At 40.7% G+C, this 23,749-nt stretch overlaps 1 protein-coding gene across 3 annotated transcripts in view; it reads right to left on the bottom strand.

The window, feature by feature from the left end:
* The window catches only part of SUPT3H (SPT3 homolog, SAGA and STAGA complex component), a 692,202-nt gene that overhangs the window by 213,072 nt on the left and 455,381 nt on the right, over window positions 1-23,749 (bottom strand). For all 3 annotated transcript variants that reach the window (XM_089686064.1, XM_089686066.1, XM_089686065.1), the window contains 2 exons: window positions 17,760-17,846; window positions 10,838-10,925 (listed from right to left, as the gene is read on the bottom strand). In XM_089686064.1, the coding sequence (XP_089542190.1) occupies window positions 10,838-10,925; window positions 17,760-17,846 (175 nt within the window). The remainder of the gene's footprint in view (window positions 1-10,837; window positions 10,926-17,759; window positions 17,847-23,749) is intronic.

Raw genomic sequence — 23,749 nt, forward strand, 5'->3', positions numbered from 1 at the left:
CGGACTTTCCCTACTTAGACTAGGTGTTGTGTTGCTACCCCTCCGCCCTTGTAGTTCTTCCTTTCCAGCTGCCTCCCTTCCTGTTGCCCATAGTTTCTTTGTTCTGTCCGTCCCTCTGCCCCCCTCCCCACTCCCCCTGAGGTGGTGCACTTGATCTCCCCATTTTGGCAATCCTTGTCAGATCACAGGGTCTTGGAGAGGTTTCTAGACTATAACTTGTGAGACAATTCTGGATTTTTTTGTACTGCACAAGTGTGTATTTGTTTATTGTGCTATACCATGTCAAATGTTTTTCTGTATTGCTGTGTTGTATTTTCATTCAATAAAGCACATGACTTGATGAAGAAGACCTCCGTGGACCTGAAGTTATTCCTAAGATTTCCACGTACACTGGATGACAGTGGCATCTGGTGATATACGCTTGTGCCTGTTGCTGAAACACTTATCAACACAGTGGTTTGGCTGCCATAGGATGTGCAACTTGGAAATGAGACTATTCTTTATCTAGTAGCTATGGGTTAAACTCAAATGAGAGACAAAAGCAGCAGAGGTATTCTGCAAGGGGCTGCCATTGGACATACCAAGGGCCCTAACTACTCATTTTCAAACAAAAATCACTTTGGTGACTAAACAATAAATAAAAAAAAAAAATTACAACCCCTGCAACCACAATATTTTACCCCTTACGAAGTTGCTGAAAGCCCTTTCTGACATAGGCAACTGCAGTTTACAGAAAAAGACTTTTTTGTCTGACGGGTTACAGTATAGCCTGTGGCCTTATTCAGTTCAAATTCTTTAACTGTCCGAGGGATGCAAAATATACCAGTTAAGTAAATAATATAGCTTGGAAGGTACTCACCAGCTAAATGTGATGTTTATGTGTCACATCTTTGTTTAAAGAATACTGGAGCTGCATCAAGAGCAACAGACCATCACTGCCAACTCCACAGTAATTTTTCACCTATTTTACTTACCTTTCCCAACTCTCTACTATCCATCTTATAGTGTGGTATCCAAAACTGTATTCAATACTTAAAGCTGAATTCCAGGATTTGTTAAAAAAATAAATAAATAAATAAAACCTTTGTAGCGGGGGGCCCTTGCACTGCATGGGTAAAATGCTTGTTAAGTCTAGAAGGAGAGCAATAAGCTGTACTATATACTGTATTCCTTGTTCTGGCAAGCTTTCACCACTGCTGTGTGACTTGTCCCCCAAAGTACCTTCTCTATGGCACTCTGGTTGCAGTCTTGGGGTGGAGGAGTAAGCTGCAATACTTATTCCTCACTTTCCCCATGGTGAGTGCTCTCCACTTTCTCTCTGGCATTCTGGCTTGTGGATAAGCCCTCGTCTTCCAAAGTGTAGATGTTTGAAGGTACCGATTGCACAACGTGGTGGAAGTCTGCAGAAGCAAGGAGTAAGGCAAATATTGCAGCTTATTTCTCTACTCCTAGACTTACCAAGCATTAAACTCTTGCATTTGACTTTTTCCCACTGCAGCTTGGCATTGAGTGATCATGATCAACTTTCTTAAAATGTATCCAATATGCCAAACTTCTTAATTTCTGTTTTCAACAAATGTTTAATTTCATTAAATATACAAGGTGTCATACTAATTCAGTTCTCTACATACTCCTAAATTCCATCTACTTAAAACAGCACCTGATAGTCAAGATATTCTTATACAATACTACACTCACATCACATTCTGATTTTCTTTAGCAGCTACTAGTCATCATTGAGGACTGGATAAAGGACTTGGTTACACTTGTGGTTGGGGCGTGGTTAAAACACACGGTTCAGCCACAGTTTTAATGACTGCCCCTCCTCCAACTGCTCCACCTCAAGCTGAAAATACAGCAGGCAGGAACATACGCCTGTTGTGGCCGCGATGCTTTGGCTTGCAACAGGAAGTGGGACACAGATGCAAAAAAAAAAAATCCACGTGTCTAAAGCATATAAACATGTTTAGCATCTTTAATTCATTTCATTGGTCAGAATAATAATTCAGTCTGCTTTCACATTGATCAGTTTTTCTTCCGTATATGTGTTACAAAAAGCATCAAAGACACACCCATGGTTGCACTTTTGGTGCGTTTGAGTCACAAATGCAGGCTGATGTCAGGAAACCAGAAAATACACCGAAAGTGTGCTCTTAGTATTCCCTCCAGCCGTGCCCCCTCCCCTGACTTCTCCATCAAGATCAATAACACAATCATCAGTCCCTCCCCTCATGCCAGTGTACTAGGTGTAATCCTAGACTCCCATCTGTCCTTTCAGCCCCAAATCCAATCGCTGTCCAAAACTTGTAGACTTCACCTCCGCAACATCTTCAAGATACGACCGTTCCTAACCTCGGAAACCACTAAGCAACTTATTCACTCCCTGGTTATATTTCGCCTTGACTATTGTAACTCCCTCCTCAATGGCCTACCTAATCACAGGCTATCTCCTCTTCAGTCTATCATGAATGCTGCTGCCAGACTCATCCACGTTACTAACCATTCTGTATCAGCCACCCCTCTCTGCCAATCCCTCCACTGGCTTCCTGTTGCCCAACGGATAAAATTCAAAACATTAACAATAACGTATAAAGGCATTTCTAACTCTGCCCCAAATTACATCACCGATCTTGTCTCCAAGTATCACCCAAACCGTTCTCTCCACTCCTCACAAGACCTCCTGCTCTCTAGCTCCCTTGTCTCCTCCTCCCATGCTCGTCTCCAAGACTTCTCAAGAGCTTTCCCATCCTCTGGAACTCTCTATCCCAATTTATCAGACTATCACCTACTCAGCTCACTTCTAAGCGATCTCTGAAAACCTCTCTCTTCAGGGAAGCCTATCTTGCCCTCAGTTAATAATGGAATCTTCTACTCCTCCTACCAGTCCATCCCCCAGAGTTACTACCTTTTGTACCACTAGCCACTCCCTTCTAGATTGTAAGCTCCAAGGAGCAGGGCCCTCCTATCCCTCTTGTATTGAACTGTATTGTCTCCCGTTATATTGTAAAGAGCTGAGCAAACTGTTGGCGCTATATAAATCCTGTATAATAATAATAATAATAAGTGCTACAAAAATCCATAAGTGTTTTTACCATATTTTTGCAATAAAGCAGTGTGAAAGCAGCTTTATTCAGACGATTGAAATTAATTAACACTCAAGCTCTAAACGCTCCTAGAATTGACGTACATTTACACGGGTCTCATATTTTTTTTCTGCCAAAACACCACTGCTCCTGGACGCACTGACAATGGGGTTTTTTCTGCCTCTAAAATCCTCTACAAGCCTAAGTGTGCATGAACACATACACCAATATGCAGGAGTGTTTAAAGGCAGAAAACACCAGGAATAAAAGGGAATATACAGAATAGTTTTTTCTATATTTTTTAAGATACATGTTAAAGTGTTCAGCATGATATAAATATAAGGTATAATCTTATTAATGTACGTGTTTTAAAAAAGTTTTTTTTAATATGGTTTATAATTCATATTCTATACAGTCAGGTCCATAAATATTGGGACATCGACACAATTCTAACATTTTTGGCTCTATACACCACCACATTGGATTCGAAATGAAACAAACAAGATGTGCTTTAACTGCAGACTGTCAGCTTTAATTTGAGGGTACTTACATCCAAATCAGGTGAATGGTGTAGGAATTACAACAGTTTGCATATGTGCCTCCCACTTGTTAAGGGACCAAAAGTAATGGGACAGAATAATAATCATAAATCAAACTTTCACTTTTTAATACTTGCTTTCAAATCCTTTGCAGTCAATTACAGCCTGAAGTCTGGAACGCATAGACATCACCAGACGCTGGGTTTCATCCCTGGTGATGCTCTGCCAGGCCTCTACTGCAACTGTCTTCAGTTCCTGCTTGTTCTTGGGGCATTTTCCCTTCAGTTTTGTCTTCAGCAAGTGAAATGCATGCTCAATCGGATTCAGGTCAGGTGATTGACTTGGCCATTGCATAACATTCCACTTATTTCCCTTAAAAAACTCTTTGGTTGCTTTTGCAGTATGCTTTGGGTCATTGTCCATCTGCACTGTGAAGCGGCGTCCAATGAGTTGTGAAGCATTTGGCTGAATATGAGCAGATAATATTGCCCGAAACACTTCAGGATTCATCCTGCTGCTTTTGTCAGCAGTCACATCATCAATAAATACAAGAGAACCAGTTCCATTGGCAGCCATACATGCCCACGCCATGACACTACCACCACCATGCTTCACTGATGAGGTGGTATGTTTAGGATCATGAGCAGTTCCTTTCCTTCTCCATACTCTTCTCTTCCCATCTCTCTGGTACAAGTTGATCTTGCTCTCATCTGTCCATAGGATGTTGTTCCAGAACCGTGAAGGCTTTTTTAGATGTCGTTTGGCAAACTTTAATCTGGCCTTCCTGTTTTTGAGGCTCACCAATAGTTTACATCTCGTGGTGAACCCTCTGTATTCACTCTGGTGAAGTCTTCTCTTGATTGTTGACTTTGACACACATACACCTACCTCCTGGAGAGTGTTCTTGATCTGGCCAACTGTTGTGAAGGGTGTTTTCTTCAGTCATCCATCACAGTTGTTTTCCGTGGTCTTCCGGGTCTGTTGGTGTTGCTGAGCTCACCGGTGCGTTCCTTCTTTTTAAGAATGTTCCAAACAGTTGTTTTGGCCACGCCTAATGTTTTTGCTATCTCTCTGATGGGTTTGTTTTGTTTTTTTCAGCCTAATGATGGCTTGCTTCACTGATAGTGACAGCTCTTTGGATCTCATCTTGAGAGTTGAAAGCAACAGATTCCAAATGCAAATAGCACACTTGAAATGAACTCTGGACCTTTTATCTGCTCATTGTAATTGGGATAATGAGGGAATAACACACACCTGGCCATGGAACAGCTGAGAAGCCAATTGTCCCATTACTTTTGGTCCCTTAACAAGTGGGAGGCACATATGCAAACTGTTGTAATTCCTACACCGTTCACCTGATTTGGATGTAAATACCCTCAAATTAAAGCTGACAGTCTGCAGTTAAAGCACATCTTGTTCGTTTCATTTCAAATCCATTGTGGTGGTGTATAGAGTCAAAAATGTTAGAATTGTGTCAATGTCCCAATATTTATGGACCTGACTGTATATACAGAGAGAGAGAGAGAAAGAGAGCCTGCGTGCATCTGTTTACAGAACTCAGTAGCTTAAACAATATGTAAATCCAACATTTCAGAATCCTGATATGTACCTGCTGTACCATGTACTTGTATGAAAAAGTATCCTGTTCTCTTTGTATTCCTTCCATTAAAACTGACCACACTAGGCAGGAGATCACAGCATTGTCTCTTCTCTAGCTGTGCTGGGAACTCAGCCAGATCTCCTCCAATGATCAGGCTTGTGCTGACATACCCCCTCTGCACAGCCATTCACTAGGAAGACCAGTGTGCTGTTGTTTCTTCACCCTCACCTCTCGATGCAGCTGAGAACAGAGATTATGTGATCACTTCTAAAAAAAAAAAGAAAAAAAAAAAAAAAGAAAAAGGGGGGTGGGGGGAATGTATTTTTAATCATCTTTTAAATGTATGCATAAATGTTTTGCCTTTCATTTTTATTTTAAACTGAATGGGTTGTTTTGTTTTTCAAGGTGAGGGTATACATATACTTTATGCTAATATTTGCACAAACTAGTGGATGAATTATTATAGTGACTCATTCATTAATATATGGCTCTGTCTGAGGTTTCAATCAGAAAGTGAGCCCTAAAGAAGACAATTACTATTGTGTGGTCTCTTTAGATAATTTTGTTATGTTTCTGAGGGCAGAGGAGAGCTCTGGGGTCTAATAGACCCCAAAACTCTCAGTAAAGAACACATGTCACTGCCTATAGTATCACAAGGGATGAACACTTGTGATAGCAAGAAAGATGACAAAAATAAATAAAAATAAAGAGAGCGTAAAAAATAAATTTAAATAAAATAAATAATAAAAGGTGAAAAAAAATCTAAGGCGACCAATGCCCTAAGACAAGAAGTGTGTACACTTGCAGGAAGGATCACCAGGAAATTAATTGAACCACCGTATCAAAGTACTGTAAGCCCCAATATTTTAAATTTCAGTTTTTTGAGGGTTTAATTACACTTTAAGACACACGAACTTGATTCTGAAATTCAGAAAAGCAGCAGTGTTGACTATAGCAACCAGTTGCTTTGTATCATTTTTCCAGGGCAGGTTATGAATGAAAGAGATGTACTGGCATTTTATTTCATTTGCAACCACAGAAGGCTGAATAATCAGTGAACCATAAAGGAAATTATTACACTTCATGAGCCATTCTGTTGGCACAGACTCTGGCATGGAAACACACACGGAACACCTCGGTGTGCATGGCCTGTGCTGCAGGAATCCTGCATAATGCACAAGCAGCTGTCCTCTGCGATCAGCTTCAAAGCTACCTCTTCTGCCCATTGTCACCACACTGAAATTACACATGCTGAAATCAATTACTGGCTTAATCATTCCCAGTTTAAGAAAACATCCATGAAAGGAAACAGCTTCCTCATAACAAGCATGGCGTGCTTATATCTGTTCTTCAACCAGTCTACCAAATAGTAGATGCTTTTCGTCTCTCCCACTCTAAAGAAGACCTCCAGTGAAAAAATAAACATTCTTCAGATTGACAAAGAAAAGAAAATACTAAATATTTTTAAACATGGCTGCAAATAATTGCACATATTCCCTTTTTTAATCTGATGACCAAACGACACTTTATTCATTTGAATATAAATTAAATGTCTATTGAAATGTAACTAGTGTAAGTACCTAAATTATGTCAGTCTATTGCAGCCATTCTCAACCAGGGCTCCTTGACAGGTTGCTAGGGGTTCCTTGAGCTGTGGCTGATTGACCTTCCAATTGATGGTGCAAAGTTCCAGAGCCATAGCCACTTGACATAGTCAGCAGCATGACATCAAGGATTTTTTTTAACAATCTGTAAAAGGTGTCATTCTGATCACCACTGTATGGGGCATATTCTTCCCACTGACCACCAATGTATGGAGGATTTTTCCCACTGATGCCTCATGAGCTGATTTTAGCAGGGGTTTCCCGAGCACTGAAAATTATTTCAAGGATTCCTTTAGAGCAGGGGAGTCCAACCTTTTGATTTTTCTGGGCCTCTGATGATCAGAAAAAGTTGGGCAGATTACAAGTTAACAATCACTGATATATGAGTGATAACATTTAATTTTTTTAAATAATATTTTTTATTATAAAAGTAAAAGAGGGCAACATAAAACTAGTGTGATATTTCACACTGTTTTTGATAAACTAATGCATCAATTTCTGGTTTGATGGATGTTGTAGCAATTCTCAATGAATTCTCAAGGTGCTCAGATATTTTGATTCTAATTTTGCCCTTAGTGTACTTCATCCTTGAAAATAGTTCTCACAAATATAGGTGCTGCCAAAAACTGATGACATGAATAAGGCTTGATTGTGAAGAGTGGCAGCTTTTTCTTTGGGAAGATAAAACTTATAAAAGTCCAGTAAAGAGACAATGTCACATTTTTCTTCAACTGCATGTGTTCACTAAGTGTACATTTTTACAAAAATTAAGAAAAAACAAATTCAACATTTTTGAGTAAGTTTACGATTTTGTGTTGGGCCACACTATTAGCTGGCTTGGGCTGCATGCAACCCATGGGCGGCAGGTTAGACACCTCTGCTTTAGGGATTAAAAAAGGAAGGCTGGTCTATTGTCATTATCTGCTAAGGACAGGAAGGAGCAGTATTATGAGTCAGTCAGGCTGTGCTGCTGGAAATATGCTGAAAATAGAGAGCAGGAGAATGATCTCTTAAAGCGGAGCTCCACACAAAAAGGGGAAAGGGAAGTTCCTCTTTAAGGACTGGACCCTCGCTCCCAGTGAGGAACTGGCACTTTTGGGGATGGGGGGGGGGCGAGTGCCTGATTTTGACAGGTATCCCGTCCCACTTCTGCTCCAACCACCTTGGCGATCGGAAGCGGAATTGGTCCCCCCCTCCCCCCCGTAGTCTTTTGGGACACATGACAGGCCCCAGAAGACTACAGGACCATTTGCAATGCGCATGCGCAGTGTGAAGCCGCAAGCTGTCAAAGCTGGGTGCCCACACTTAAGATGACAGTGCTGGGGGAGAGAGGATGGCCAGGAAACCCATCTAGTGTGAATACACGCTGGATCGAGGGACAGGTGAGCAGCTGTTTTTTTAAAAGTCAGCAGTACAGTTTTTTTTTTTCACCTGCTGACTTATTTTTTTCAGATGAGACTGGAGCTCTGTTTTAAGTGTGCTTCTACTCTTTAATTGTTTATTCAGAGGTCTGGGATGAGTTCACCAAGCTATGCTGCTGCTTTAATGAAAGTCAAAGCTGTGCTATCTTGCAGAAAAGTCTGGACACAAAATGGCAAAAAAAAACAAAAAACTCTTTAGCAGGTTAAGCTCTGTTCACACTAGTGCGACTTGTCATGCAACTTTGGACACAAAGTCACATGACAAGTCGGAGCCCTTTGATTTCAATGGCACCTGTTCCACTCTATGTGAAGTTGCAGCAACTTTAAAAAGGTTCCTGCACTACTTTGATGTGACTTTCCTGTTAGTAAAGTTGGATCAAAGTCGCATTCCAAAGTTGCACTGGAAACCACACGACTTTAGAGTCGCACTAATGTGAACGGAGCCTAAAGCAGTCCCTATTTTTGTATTTCAACAGTTTATTTCACTGCTCACCTGGAGTTCTGTAAAGGATATGAACTTTGTGGTAGCAAAAAATAAAAAAAATATTTAATACTGCTCTCCCATACTTAGTTGATTCAATGCTTTCAAAGACAGGGATCATACAATCATGATTTCCATACAGCAAAGTTTTAATATGAATTTAAATTTTTAACTTTTAATAGTATGACCATAAATATAGAAACAGATCAGAGGAGCTACAGAAAGAAGGTCTCCCCAGTTCTTTTTAGCTGTGAGATACTGGAGTCATAGCTTACACAGGACTTTGGACTCCCAGCTGACAGCATTGATTGGCCCAGAGCTGTCACATTCTCTTTCATACCTGGATGTAACATATATTTTCTTTGACCCATGGAGAGGTGGGTGAGAGAAGGAAAGGTGAGTATATGCTGCTGGGAAGGATCCCATTTATCCAGGTCATGGTAGGGCTGGAAATATTTAGCCACATTCAGTTGGACTTGTTCTATAATGTTGAAGATATTTTGTAGCTTATCCAAGCCACTTCTTTACGTATAATGGATGTCAGGAAAATATCCCAGCATTTATACCAATCAGCCATAACATTCTGACCACTGACAGGTAAAGTGTATAACACTGATTTAGGTGCCTTACAATGGCACCTAAAAGTGGGTGGTATATATTAGACAGCAAGTGAACACGCTGTGCCTGATGTTGATGTGCTGAAAGCAGAAAGAGTGGGCAAGCGTAAGGATTGGAATGACTTTGACAAGGGCCAAATTGTAATGGCTAGGCGACTGGGTCAGAACATTTCCAAAAGTGCAGCTCTTGTGGGATGTTACTAGTTTTTAGTGGTCAGGACCTACCAAAAGTGATTGAAGAAAGGAAAACTCGCATACCAACGACAGGGTCATGGGCGGCAAAGACTCACTGATGAGCCAGGGGATTGAAGGCTGGCCCATGTAGTCCAATCCAATACAAGATCTACTGGAGCTCAAATTGCTGAAAACGTTCACGCTGGTTCCAATAAAGAGTCGTCAAACACACAGTGCATCGCAGTTTGTTGTATATGGGGCTGTGTAGCCGCAGATCGGTCAGGGTGCCCATGCTGAACCATGTCCACAGCCAAAAGCATGTGGATGGCCAGGTGTGTGTGTGCGGCTGCCTGGGAAGGAGATGGCACCAGGATGCACTATGGGAAGAAGGTAAGCTAGTGGAGGCGGTGATCTGCTACTGACAGCTTGGTGCCAGATACCACAGCATACCTTCAAAGATCCAATGGCGTTCATGCCTAGGCAGGTCAGGGTTGTTTTGGCAGCAAAAGGGGAAACTATTCAATATTAGGGGTGTGCTCATGTTATGCTGGATGGTCATAATGTTATGGTTGATATATCCACACAGGTAAAACAGACTCCTTCATCCAGTCACTATGGAAAGGTACTGTACATACTCCCATCTTTGGTGTGAGCACTCTGCATGGATGTTAATCTTCCAATTTACAAGGATATGATTATGTAACTAGAAAGGGCGATTTCACAAGTTTCACATCACACATCTTTTAGCCGATCAATATCTGTCTTGACACATTCCATGGTGATTGGATTAAGGTCTTTGTGCTGTTTGGAAATAAATGCCTTAATGCTCAAGAGAACATAAAAATAGCTTGGAGAAGCTATAAATATCTTCCACATTACAGAACAAATGTATCTATTTTTTATTTATTTCAGGTACATATATAGCACCGTCAATTTACTCAGCGCTTTACACATATATATTGTACATTCACATCAGTCCCTAACCCTCAAGGGGTGTACAATCTAAGGTCCCTAACTTACATTCATACATACACATACTAGGGCCAATTTAGACAGGGTCCAATTACCTACCAGCATGTCTTTGGAGTGTGGGAGGAAACATACGCAGGCACAGGGAGAACATGCAAACTCTAGGCAGGTGATGCCGTGGCTGGGATTCCAACCAACGACCCTAGTACTGCCAGGCAGAAGTGTTAACCATTTAGCCACTGTGCTGCCCCAAATCCAGCCAAATGTGACTACTGCTAATAATGACAAACAATTCAGTTTTCTTTTTAGCTGTTTAATGTGTCAAATGAGCACTAAAAAGAGGACCTACCTTCAATATCTTCTTCCTCTACTGTTTTCAGGACTTTGGATTTGTAGTCCCGGAACACCATGTATTTCAGTAACCGTTTTAGCTTTTTCTGTAGAACAAGGGGAAAATAGTGAAGGCAATTATTATCTAATCAGCCAAGATAAGATTTCTTTCCAAAGAAGAAAAGAGCAAAGCTCCTGCAGACATGTTTGAAAGGCAAAAGTGACAAGACTCAACACACACACAGCTAACAACAGGTATGAAAGCCAGGCAATTAGCATTTTCAAGGACAAAGATATCCTTCAGTACAAAGTTTACTGTTGTACAGCAAAACCCTTTAGAAGAAAATGACCAAGTGTCATCTACTTGACATGTTATATTGATATTAGTTTTAGTGTCAGGAAGGCCAGTTCTCTTTGAGGCTGAAACATAAAAATCATCAACATTTAAACTATCATTGACACAAATTCACACTTTAACACTTAAACCTCCCATGCTCCTACCAGAAAGTTTATCACCTAAAGCTCAACAGTAATAATAAAAAAAAGCCACTTTCACTGTAATACTTATCCTTCTAGTACTGTCCCAACAGACTCACTGGCCTGCGATTGAGCAATGGTCCTCTTCCAGGTTGAATTATTATTATTATTATTATAGAGTATTTATATAGCGCCAAAGGGTTTGCTCAGAGCTGTACATTGGAATGGGGGACAAGACATGAGACAATACAGTAGCAAAACAATACACGATACACGAGGGTTAGAGGGCATGACAACCAATGAACCCAATGACTGTGACCCAAAGGACCATCATGTACACACTTGAGGTGTTCCATTATGCCCACCTGGTCTGGGTTTAAGCTACTCTCTAAAATGAGACTGCAACAGTTAAATGTTTAATCTGTTCAAAAGACTTAAAGAAGATTGTTCTGTCCTCCTTATGTGTGAAGGTACATAGCTTGACAGACAGCTAAACCTTTCTCGGCAATGAGTTGACAAAGAAGCAACGTCCAACTTTGTCTTTATTGCAAAGATATAAGAGGTGAAACGACGATGCTATTGTGAGCCTGAATGTGAGGGTTGGATCCTACCAGCAGCGTGGTTACCACAGGAATGGATTCTGTGATGAGGAAATGGCTGCTATGAGCAGGGCTGACGATGTAATCAGAGTTCATAGGCTACAAGCTATGGAAGCTGAAATGGGTCAAACTTCTACTGTGAAAAGATGCAGTATATACAAACAGCCACTAGATGGAGCAGTTACACAATGAACAGAGAATTACAAACTGATAAGGCATACTAATAATGCCTAATTAACAAAGAACAAATTGCTGAAGGCATGACAAAGATTTTCACCCTGTAAAAAGAAATGTAAAAGTCAGCAACAACAAGTACTGTAGCTGCTGACTTTTAAAAAAACAGACACTTACCTGTCCCAGAATCCAGTGATGTCCTCATTCGAGTCTTTGGATCCAGGTGCCTGCATCTTAACTGTGAAAAGCCGACTGTGACTCCTTGTGGCTGCCCACTGTGTATGCGTGAGCCGCGCTGAACCTTGTGAATGATCCCGCAGTCTCCTGGGACCTGCCATGTGTCACAAGAGACTGCAGGGGGAAGGAGGAGGGGGTAAATTTTCTCTCAGATCACTGCGGCAATCTGTCAGGAACTGGGAGAGGTATATGTCAAAATGAGGTAACCGCTCCACCCCCCACCTAAAAAAAACTTTACAAATACGGGAGAGGAGGGGGCAGGAGAAGAAAAAGTGGAATTTCCCCTTTTGAGTGACGTTTTGCTTTAATGTTGGCTGACCATACATTATAACATTTTCTTGGATAATTTTCCTTTAGATTTACCAAAACCATATAACAGACCTAAACACTTTCACTTTGTATTCAATCAAGCAGGCCCTGCATTACATAGTTGAAGGTAAATCTAAAGGAACCTGAATAAGAAAGTTGTATAATGTATGGCCAGCTGAACACTCACCTAACACTCTCACCTCACCTAATCACCAACACTAAATTAACCTCTGCACAAACATAATTGCATTAAAGTAACACCAATGAAAGATAACAGCACTGCTCTATTGATGCTGAAAACCACAGATTTGTACTGTATGCTTGTCTACAACTGCAAAAAACATAGTACAAGAGGCCATTGCCATGGATACAATTAATTGCTATCTATATGTATCTAAGACATTGTCTTCATTTTGAGTACAGCAGTCCATGCTTACAGCATGCTTAGAAGCTCCAACTCTTTCATGGATGAATTAAGATTATGGCTGTTGTAGAGGAAGCAAGTCTTCCTAAATTTCATTCATAGGTCACTTTATTCTGTTAAAGCAGTGGTTCTCAACCTGTAGGTTGCGACCCCTTTGGGGGTCGAACGACCCTTTCACAGGGGTCCCCTAAGACCATCAGAAAACACATATTTCCGATGTGTAAAGAGCAGCTACTGTGTAGAAAGCAGCTGCTGTGTTGAAAGCAGCTACTGTGTTGAAAGCAGCTACTGTGTTGAAAGCAGCTACTGTGTTGAAAGCAGCAGTATTGGAGGTAAAATGACACTCATGAATTATAATTACTGGGTAAATAATTTTATGGTTGGGGGTCACCACAACATGAGGAACTGTATTAAAGGGTCGCGGCATTAGGAAGGTTGAGAACCACTGTGTTAAAGCTTTGAGAAGCAGCGCTGACTGTACAAACTTGTACTTTCTAAGCCAACCTTTCTTAACGTATTTATCCCAGAGAAATCATTACAATAATTTATTGGTTTCAGAGAACCAATTCGTTGGGAATGCCTGCTTACAGTGGAAGTCTGAACACCACCCTTATAGACAACTAAGAGATCTCTGGTGTCATGCCACTGGTTTTGCTAAATGGTGTTGGCTCTGGAACTATGCAGGCAACATGAAATGAAAATTAAATCAGCCACAGCTCTAGAGCTCATGGAACTTGAGCAACCTAAGGAGAAACTTTAGGGTTCAACAAAACCCCGGTTGAGAATGGCTACAGTAAATGTTAACGTAGTAGCGAAGCCTAACACTAACTACTCCTAAAAACGTTCCCTTCCTCCATTTTTTACCTATCCTACATACCCTGTACAAAAAAAATCTGTAAAATTACTTTTTAATCTGGGTTGGTCACATGATTCTGCAGCTCTGGTTCCCTATGTAAAGTTAGGGCTCGACAATGACTGAATTCCAAGAGCCATCATGCTGTCACCCACAGGCTCCCATAGCCCAACTGTACCCGCCGATTACTGACACAGGAGGGCCAGAACTGCTGAGTCAAGTGACTGGACTGCAGTAGATTAAAAATATCTAAATACGCAGATCGTTTTTATACAGAGTGTGCGGGATAGGTAGGAGGGAATGTTTTTGAGAATAATTGGAGTTAGGCTTTTCTTCCACTTTAAGTATTCTTGAGAATTGCCAAAACTTACCATAAATCATGATTAAAAAAAGAACTGCAGGAATAAAAATATATGTTTTCAAAATCTGCTGGCACACAAGGAGTCAAGTGCAATATAGTGTATGCCACCTCCTGGAGCTTTCTTTTTTTTTTTGATAATATAGAAAAGACAACACTCCAGCTATGGGTGTCCTACGCAGACAGAATCCAAAGCATTATTTACTGCCTGCCGCTCCTCGCCTCTTGATCAGTCACAAAACAGTTTGCCTTCAGTGAACCCATTCACAAAATCCAAGTCTTTCTGTGAATGGAAAGGGAAGAGGAGGAGCAGGCAGTGGTTGTTGCATTGTAGAGGAGCCGTATCTCTCCTCTTAGAGTGCCAGAATATAGGGACAGCTATACTGTTGGTGCTCAGTGAATCAGTAAATTTTAAACAAAATAGTGAGATGCAGTGGATGGCATACACCACCTTGCATTTAACTCCTAGTATACTGTCAGACTTTACATGTTTTTTTTTTACTGGATTTCCTGTTTAATCCTGGTAAAAGTGAGTAATTTAATCTGGAACTGCAGAATGTTTGGATATTTCACCGACTTCCTGTCCTAGTGACACAACAGGGAGCGATACCAAATCTCCCCAAAATGAAGGGGAAAATCTCACTTTGACAGCTGTCACCTGAAGAGGTGCCTACAGTCATGGCCAAAAATATTGGCACCCCTGCATTTCCGTCAGATAATGCACCACCTTGACCAGAAAATTGTTGCAATTACAAATGTTTAGGCATTTTCATTTTTATTTATTTTGTTTGTATTGATATGACAAAAAAAAGTGGAGAAAAAAAAGCCAAATCTAACACATTCCACGCAAAACTCCAAAAATGGACTGGACAAAAGTATTGGCACCTTTTCAAAATTGTAGAAAATAATTGCATTCTAAGTTTGTGATGCTCCTGTAATTTAATTAAACTCCCTCGTATCAATTAACAGGTGCTGACAATATAGAAATCACACAGGCCTTTCTGTTGGGTGTCCATGTATTCCACATGGAGCATGAAGAGAAATAACAGCTAAGAATTGTCTAAGGATTTGAGAACAAAAATTGTGGAAAAGCATGGAAAATCTCAAGGTTACAAGTACACCGCCAGAGATCTTAATGTTCCTGTGTCCACTGTGTGCAACATTGTCAAGAATTTTACAGCCCATGGAACTGTAGCTAATCTCCCTGGATGTGGACAAAAGAGAAAAACTGATCAAAGATTGTAACAAAGGATTGTTCAAATGGTGGCTAAAGAACATTGATAAACTTCCAGATAAATTCAAGCTGACCTTCCGTCACAGGGTACAACTATGTCAGCTCACACTATACGTCGCCATCTGAATGAAAAGGGACGCTATGGTAGGAAACCCAGAAGGACCCTACTGCTGACACAGAAATATAAAAAAGCGAGATTGGACAGACCAAACAAAATCACAGCTTTTTGGTAAAGCCCATCATCCTACAGAAAAAGCAATAAAGCCTTTAAAGAAAAGAATACAGTCTCTACAGTCAAACATGGTGGAGGTTCACTGATGTTTTGCTGCTTCAGGCACTGGATGTCTTTACCATTATGGCATTATGAAATTTGAAGACTACCAAAGAATTCTGGGGTTCAATGTAGGGCCTAGTGTCAGAAAGTTGGGTCTCCGTCAGAGGTCATTGACTCTTACAACAGGACAATGACCCAAAGCACACATCAAGAAACCCCCAGAAATGGTTTAAGACAAAGCACTGGAGAGTACTGACCAGCAAAGAGTTCAGATCTCAATCCCATAGAGCACCTGTACAGAGATATCAAAACTTAAGTTGGGAAAAATAACCCTTCCAATTTGAGAGATCTGTAGCAGTTGGCGAAAAAAGAGTGGAGAGGTGTAAAAAACTCTCAGTTGGTTACAAGAAGCAACTGATTTCAGTTAATTTGTCCAAGGGGTGAGCTACCAAATATTAACCGTTTCCCAATTGCCCTATAGCAGAACTACTGATACAGGGCCGCTAGATGCTCAAAATCGAACGCGCCACCCTACCCACGCCGACATTGGCGGTTACAGCTGTCGATCACCAGGTCCCGGCTGGAGATTTCCAGCACCAGCATGCTGTTTGTATTGCTCTGCATGGCCACCATTACGAGTATTAAAAAATAAATAAATAATTCCAGTATATATACCGCCATTTGTAGATGCAATAGCATTCTCGTAAACCAATTAATTTGCACATACTGGAATTTTTTTCTTAGCAGACATGTAGCAGAATACATTTTGGCCTAAATTTATGATGAGATTTGATTTTTTTTTATTTTTTTACTGGATATATTTTATAGCAAAAACTCAAAAATAATTTTATTTTCAAAATTGTCTGCCTTTTATAGTTTATAGCGCAAAAAATAAAAAATGCAGAGGCGATCAAATACCACCAAAAGAAATCTCCATTTGTGGGAAAAAACAGGACATACATTTAATTTGGGTGCAGCGTTGCATGACCATGCAATTGTCAGTTAAAAGTTACACAGTGCCGTATTGCAAAAAATGGCCTGGTCAGGAAGGGCAGTAAATCCTCTGGAGGGCAAGTGGTTAAATTGAGGGTGCCAATAACTTTGTCCAGTCCATTTTTGGAATTTTGCATGGAATGTGTCAGATTGGAAAATGCGTAAACATTTGTAATTGCAACAAATTTCTGGGCAAAGTGGTGCATTATCTGACAGAAATGCAGGGATGCCAATATTTTTGGCCATTACTGTAAATCTGGTGATTTCCTCTCGCTTTTTTGCAAGTGATTACTATCACTGGGAGGGTAATTGAAAATGAATCACTGCAAAGCTGAACGTCATAGATAATTACACCACACCAATGTTTTTTGTGCAAGTGAAAACATTTTTAAAAATGCACTTAAAAATAATTATATCAATGCATCACATTCAGCACAACAGTCGTTAAGCATATTGAAACGGTTTGCTGAATATTTTATTTAATTACCCCACTAAAATAGAGATGAAGAGATCGACTAACTTTTTCAATGACTGAAGGACGCTATAAAAGGCTTGTTGTAACCTCCAATCCTTGAGCCCTGGTTGACTCGGAGTGGAGGGTGGGTTTACCCTTAGAGGGTGAGCGTATGTGCTAACAGCACTAGAAGGGCGTCTTATCACATAGATTTTCAAATCTGTAAAATTTTTGTGTGATGAGACAAATTCTCACTCTCACTGAAAGGAGGTAAGGAATCAAACGTGTGGTGCTTAAATGGTACTCGATACAACAACAAACCTTGAGCCACAGAGTAGCAGCCAAAGTTTATATACTCATCACACTTGAAGCAGATACCTTCCTGCCTAGTACAAGTCCTCATAAAAAGCAGCGAGCACCATGCCTGTCCAAAGATCTTTTCAATTACATGGATGTCCCACAATTACACTTGATACGCTGTGGACTGCGGACACAACAAACAAACAGCAAAACAAATTGATGCATTTTATCAGAAATTTGTTTCTCAAAAAATACCTTATCTTTTCGCATTAGGAAGAGGAGATCTTCAGGGGACACCACCCGTGCTCCTCTCATCTGAGACACTTCAGCAGCTTGCTGCAACTAAAACAGAAGAATAAAATACATTAAAAAAAAAAAACACTGAAAGTGATCCTGTATTTTAGACAATAAATATACAAAAAAAAATGATATGCACACAAAAGAAAATCTACATCTCTTTATCACTTTTTATGGATTCTAAAGGCAATAAGTATTAAAGCAAATAACTATATTTTACAAGAGAAAACATACTAATACGGGTTTCAAATAGTCTACATCTGAACTTACTGGTCAGAATGATGAGAATTTGACAGAGCGCCCCAACACTCACAATAACCAGACAAAAGCCCTACTCAATCTAATACTTTTCATTTTATTTTGAACACAGCAAAGAGCAAGGAAGGCTTAAAGTGGTTTTAAAGGCTCAAGGTTTTTTACCTTCATGCATTCTATGCAGAAAGGTAAACAACCTTCTGTGTGCAGTAGCCCCCCCAATACTTATTTGAGCCCTGTCATTATCCAGCAATGTGCACATGAGCCTCGGCTCTCCGGGGGCTTTCCCTCCCATTGGCTGAGATTTGGCTCCTTCTGTCAATCACAGCCAGTAAGCCAATGAGGTGAGAGAGGATAGGATCAACAGCTCAGGAGTGAGTCCGCTTGTGTGCCACCATAGAAAGCGGCTTGCTCTGGGAGCACTTGGCAGGAGGGAGGATCTAGCATTGACGATGGCGAGGGACCTGAGAAGAGGAGGATTGGGGCTGCTCTGTGCAAAACCACTGCACAGAGCAGGCAAGCATGATGTGTTTTGTTTTTCTTTTTAAGATGCCTTTAATATAACTTTAAGGCTACATTTACACTGGCGATTTAAGCCAGTGCAAATGTTTGCGGCAGGAACTTTCTGATTTGGCTGCAGCTGTAAATGGCTAGGTGAGGCTTCCAGATTTGCTCTATACAATGAAAGGTACACCAAACCACTCACAACCACAACAGGAATCAGAAGATTCCTGCTGCTACAATTTGCACCAGTCTAAATTGCCGGTGTGAATATAGCCTAAAACCTCAGTCAGGGTTTTATTGCTGTCTGTGTCCCTATTGGGAAGATTTGTTCCCAATTTCTGCAAACAAGGACAATGTTTTTGTTATTGTCTATACTTTCTAGTCCCAGCATCAACTCCAGCCCACATTTCTTGAATAAGCATCATGGGAACAGGAAGTGAATGAAAACACTTCGTGAAGGGACACAGATTTTTAATTCTTCCCAACAAAAAAATAGCTGGAATTAGGTTTATAAAGTGTTATATCCATAGAACTTTCTGTTGTCTATCTAGTAATATAGTAATTAAGGACAAAATGATGAGCACCATCAATCTTCTGAATGCACATTGAGCTACAGTATCTGTGCTGCCAAAATTATATAAAAAAGCTGTCTGATCAGTAATTGCTGAAATATAATCTCAGTCACATTATTATTATTATACAGTATTTATAAAGCGCCAATAGTTCGCTCAGCGCTGTACATTACAAAGGGGGACAGAACATGTGACAGAACAATACCAATACAATGCAAAACATGAGGGGATTGAGGGCCCTGCTCTTTCCAGCTTACAATCTAGGAAATAAAGTTCATTGTTTAAGTCAGGGGTCTCCAAACTTTTAAAACAAAGGGCCAGTTTACTGTTCTTCAGACTTTAGGGGGGCCGAACTGCGGCCACTAAGTAGAAAATGTGCTGGCATCAGTGGGAGTAAACAATGCAGCACCTATGGTGTCAGTGAGAGGAATTCTGCCCCATCGGTGGTGTGACTGGGAGGAATTGTGTCCCATCGTTGGTGTCATTGGAAGGAACTATGACCCATCATTAGTGTAATTCAGAGGAATTGTTCCCCTTTGTTGCTGTCAGTGGGTGTTGGTGTCAGAAAATGAAATATTTCCCCAAGGGCCACATAAAAGCAGGCAAAAGGCAGCATCCGGCCCCCGAGTCTCAGTTTGGAGACCACTGGTTAAAGTCAAGCAGAACTGGTAGAACTGTGTTAAAGTGTATCTAAAGCCATTTGTTTTAGATTTTGATGGATAGGTAAGGGTTTAGATTACCTTTCAATTTTTCTTTTCTTCCAATTCTTTATTTTTTTTAAAAAGGATGCAAGGACAGAATAATTGCAATACAGTGCAAAAGCATAACAGATATTACAATACATGACATCACAAAGCTAACATGGTGTGGAAAAATTTCAAGACAGCTTTCTATAAGGCCCCTTTCACACTGACGGTCCGATCAGGTCCGCCTGTCAGTTTTTCAGGCGGAACCACCGGACCAACCATAGACCTCTATTAACCTGCGGCAATGGCATCCGATCCTATGTGCCAAAACCAGACGGATGGGGATCACATCAGATGACAGTCGGGTGGAAACGGACAAGCGGTCTGTTTCCATCCAACTGCCCCATAGAAGTCAGCAGGTTGTGTCTGTGTCCGCTCTGCAGCAGTGAAGCAGACACGGACCTGTCATCTGCCTGCTCAGCAGGGATCAACAGAGAGATCCCCCACTGAGCAGACGGATCAGCTGACGGGTCCGTCCTCACTGAAAGGGGCCTAATTGAAAACCAAGGACTTTGCACAGTGTTGCCTTTTCAGGTACTTTATCATCATGCACCGTAGATGTGTAGCAGTATCCACATTCCTAGGTAAAAGTAGACATCCTTCTCCAGTCCATCTCAGGTTCTAATTACTGTACACTGTATGACCTCGTTAGTGAGATTCACTCCCACTGTGCTTTCTGGTGACCACTGTCCCTGCACTGAAATGGAAGGAAAATCCCTAGAAAAGTAATAGTGGGGAGATCCTTCAATGAGGACACTTGTTCTGGTGACAATTGTCTAAGAGGAGATTTACCACATTAGAGAGACTTTCACTCACGTCCTGTTATTTTTACAGGACAGAGAGTAAAGGTAATGTCACCAACAGTACACAAATAGTTAACAAAAAAAAAAAACAACAGGTTTTTAGTTATTCCTTATCCAAAGTGCAACCACTGTAAAGCACATCTATATAGTCAAAGGCCTGTTGACACATGACTATTACACTTACGATATTGCTCAAACGTTTGCATACCCTTGGAGAAATGGTAATGGGCAGTATGTGCCATTTAACCACTTGTCTTCCAGAGGATTTACCCCCCTTCCTGACCAGGCCATTTTTTGCGTTACGGCGCTGCATTACTTTAACTTACAATTGCGCGGGCATGCAATGCCGCACCCAGATGAAATTTACGTCCTTTTCCCACAAATTGAGCTTTCTTTTGGTGGTATTTGATCGCCTGTGTGGTTTTTTTTTGCGCTATAAGCAAAAAAAGTCTGACAATTTTGAAAAAAAACATATTTTTGACTTTTTGCTATTAAACATGTCCAGTAAAAAAATTAAAAAAATAAAATTTCGTCATAAATTTAGGTCAAAATGTATTCTGCTACAATTTGCTAAAACAAAATCCCATTACGTGTAAACTAATTGGTTTACGTGAAAGTTATAGCTTTTACAAATGGCGGTATAGATACTGGGATTTTTTGTTTTTCCTACTAGTAATGGCGGTGATCAGCGACTTTTAGCGGGACTGCGGTGGGCATTCTGACACTAGGGGGGAACTAACTTGGTGTCACTTACATCCCCAGTGACACCAATACAGTGATCAGTGCTAAAAAAAAAAAACAGCACTGATACTGTACTAATGACTCTGGGCAGGAAGGGGTTAATGTGAGGGCGATCAAAGGGTTAACTGTGTGTAGGGAGTGTTTTACTAGGAGGTGGGGGGGGGGTGTGCTTCACTGTAAGCACACTGATCGTGATGGCTGTGTGCTCAAGCTGACAGGGCAGAAGACTTTTTGCAAACAAAACAGTCTTCCTCCCTGTCGGTGATTGTCACCGAGCGCCGGTGGGTAATCACCAGCTGGGACCCGGTGACTGACATCCATGACACAAGCCCGCTACCCGTAAATGAAAATCACAGTGTATCTGCTATACGGCGGCAGGGAAGCGGTTAAAGAAACCATGAGTGAGCAGGCAAAACACATTTCTTTTACTTTTTATGGGATTCATATTCAACTGTAGATCATAACAGAATAGCATAATCTTAAAACAAAACATGGCAACAAGTAAACAAATAAAATGCCCTCTGTTCAAAAGTCTGCATACCATTAGTTCTTAATACTGTGTATTGCCCTCTTTAGCATCAATGACAGCGTGCACTCTTTTGTAATAGTTGTCTATGAGGCCCTGAAATCTTGGAGGAGGTACAGCTGCCCATTCTTCTCCAGATCATGCAAAGTCTTTGCTCATCTTGCATGAACCGCATGTTCAAGATCTCCCCAGAGTAGCACAATGATATTAAGGTCAGGAAACTGTGATGGCTACACCAGAACCTTCACCTTTTTCTGCTGTAACCACTGGAGGGTTACTTGGCCTTGTGCTTAGGGTCATTTTCGTGCTGGCAAGAGCATCCCATGTACAGCTTTTGTGCAGAAGAATGCAAATTGTCTGTCAGTATTTTCTGATAACATGCTGCATTCATCTTTCCATCAATTTTCACAAGATTCTCCATGCCTTTAGAACTTACACTCCCCCAAAACATTAGTGAGCCACCACCATACTTCACAGTGGGCATGGTGTTGACCCCTCTCCAAAATATAGCACTTATGGTTTTGACAATAAAGCTCTATTTTGGTCCTGTCACTCCAGATTAGTGTGCTAGAAGCTGTGAGGCGTGTCAAGGTGTTGTCAGGCATGTTGTAACTGGGATTTTTGTGGCATTGGTGCAGTAAACACTTCTTTCTAGCAACTCGACCACAAACCTCAATTTTGTTCAGAATTGTTATATTGTCCTCCTTGAAACAACCACACTGTCTTTTTAGTGGGATTTGCTTTGTATCCCAAACAATTCTTCTGGCAGTTGTGGCTGCAATCTTTCTTGGTCTACCTGACCTTGACTTGGTATCAAGAGATTCCTGAATTTTCCACAGTACTATATTCAAGGCTTTGGATATCTTTTCACATCCTTTTCCATCTTTATAAAATGTTTCATTACCTGGTTACACAGGTCTTTTGACAGTTCTTTTCTGCTCCCCATGGCGCAGTATCTTGCCTGCTCAATGCATCCATGTGAGAGCTAACAAACTCATTGACTATTTACACAGAAATGAATTCCAATTTAAGAAAGCCACAGATGTGGGAAATTAACCTTTGTCATTTAACCTGTGTGTGTCTCCCTGTGTGTCAAGGCCAAACATTCCAGGGTATGTAACTTTTTGATCAGGGCAATTTAGGTGATTTCTGTTATCATTCTGATTTAAAAAGGAGCCAAACAACTATGTGATAATAAATGGATTCATATGATCACTATCCTTAAATAAAAGGCAGGATTTGGCATGATCAGTCATATTTTCAATATCAATGCCAACATTTCCCGTTTTCTGCCAGGGTATGCAAACTTTTGAGCACAACTATATGTGAGCTTGTTGGAGCGTCAATTCCAAGACATTGGAATTATTACAGAGCTATCCACCCCTTTGTGGCCCTAACAGCCATCACTCTTTCTTGGAAAGGTTTCAACAAGATTTTGGAGTGTGTCTGGTGGGGGTTTTGCCCACTCAGCCAAGAGAGTATTTGTGGTCTCAGGTACATATTTTGAAAGAGTACAATTGTGTAAAAAGTCTTTGTAAGCTGTAGCATTACCTATACCTTTCACTGGAAACACCTGATCTCAATAATTTGAAGGGCAGTCCACATAATTTTGGCCATATAGTGTAATTAGCAATAATGGCTACCTCCATATAGCGTACATATATAATTAAACAGGAATGAGGTTTTTACACAGAATAATAAGAACATTTTTAATGATCACATGCACACCTTAAAAAAGTCCTAAAAGTAGAAAGCAGAAGCTGTATAAATGGGAATATTAAACGTGCATGTTACGCGGGTT

The sequence above is a fragment of the Staurois parvus genome, unplaced genomic scaffold (assembly GCF_062004578.1).
Source record: "Staurois parvus isolate SC_StPar_1 unplaced genomic scaffold, SC_StPar_1.0 ptg000390l, whole genome shotgun sequence".
In the NCBI taxonomy this organism is placed as follows: Eukaryota; Metazoa; Chordata; class Amphibia; order Anura; family Ranidae; genus Staurois; species Staurois parvus.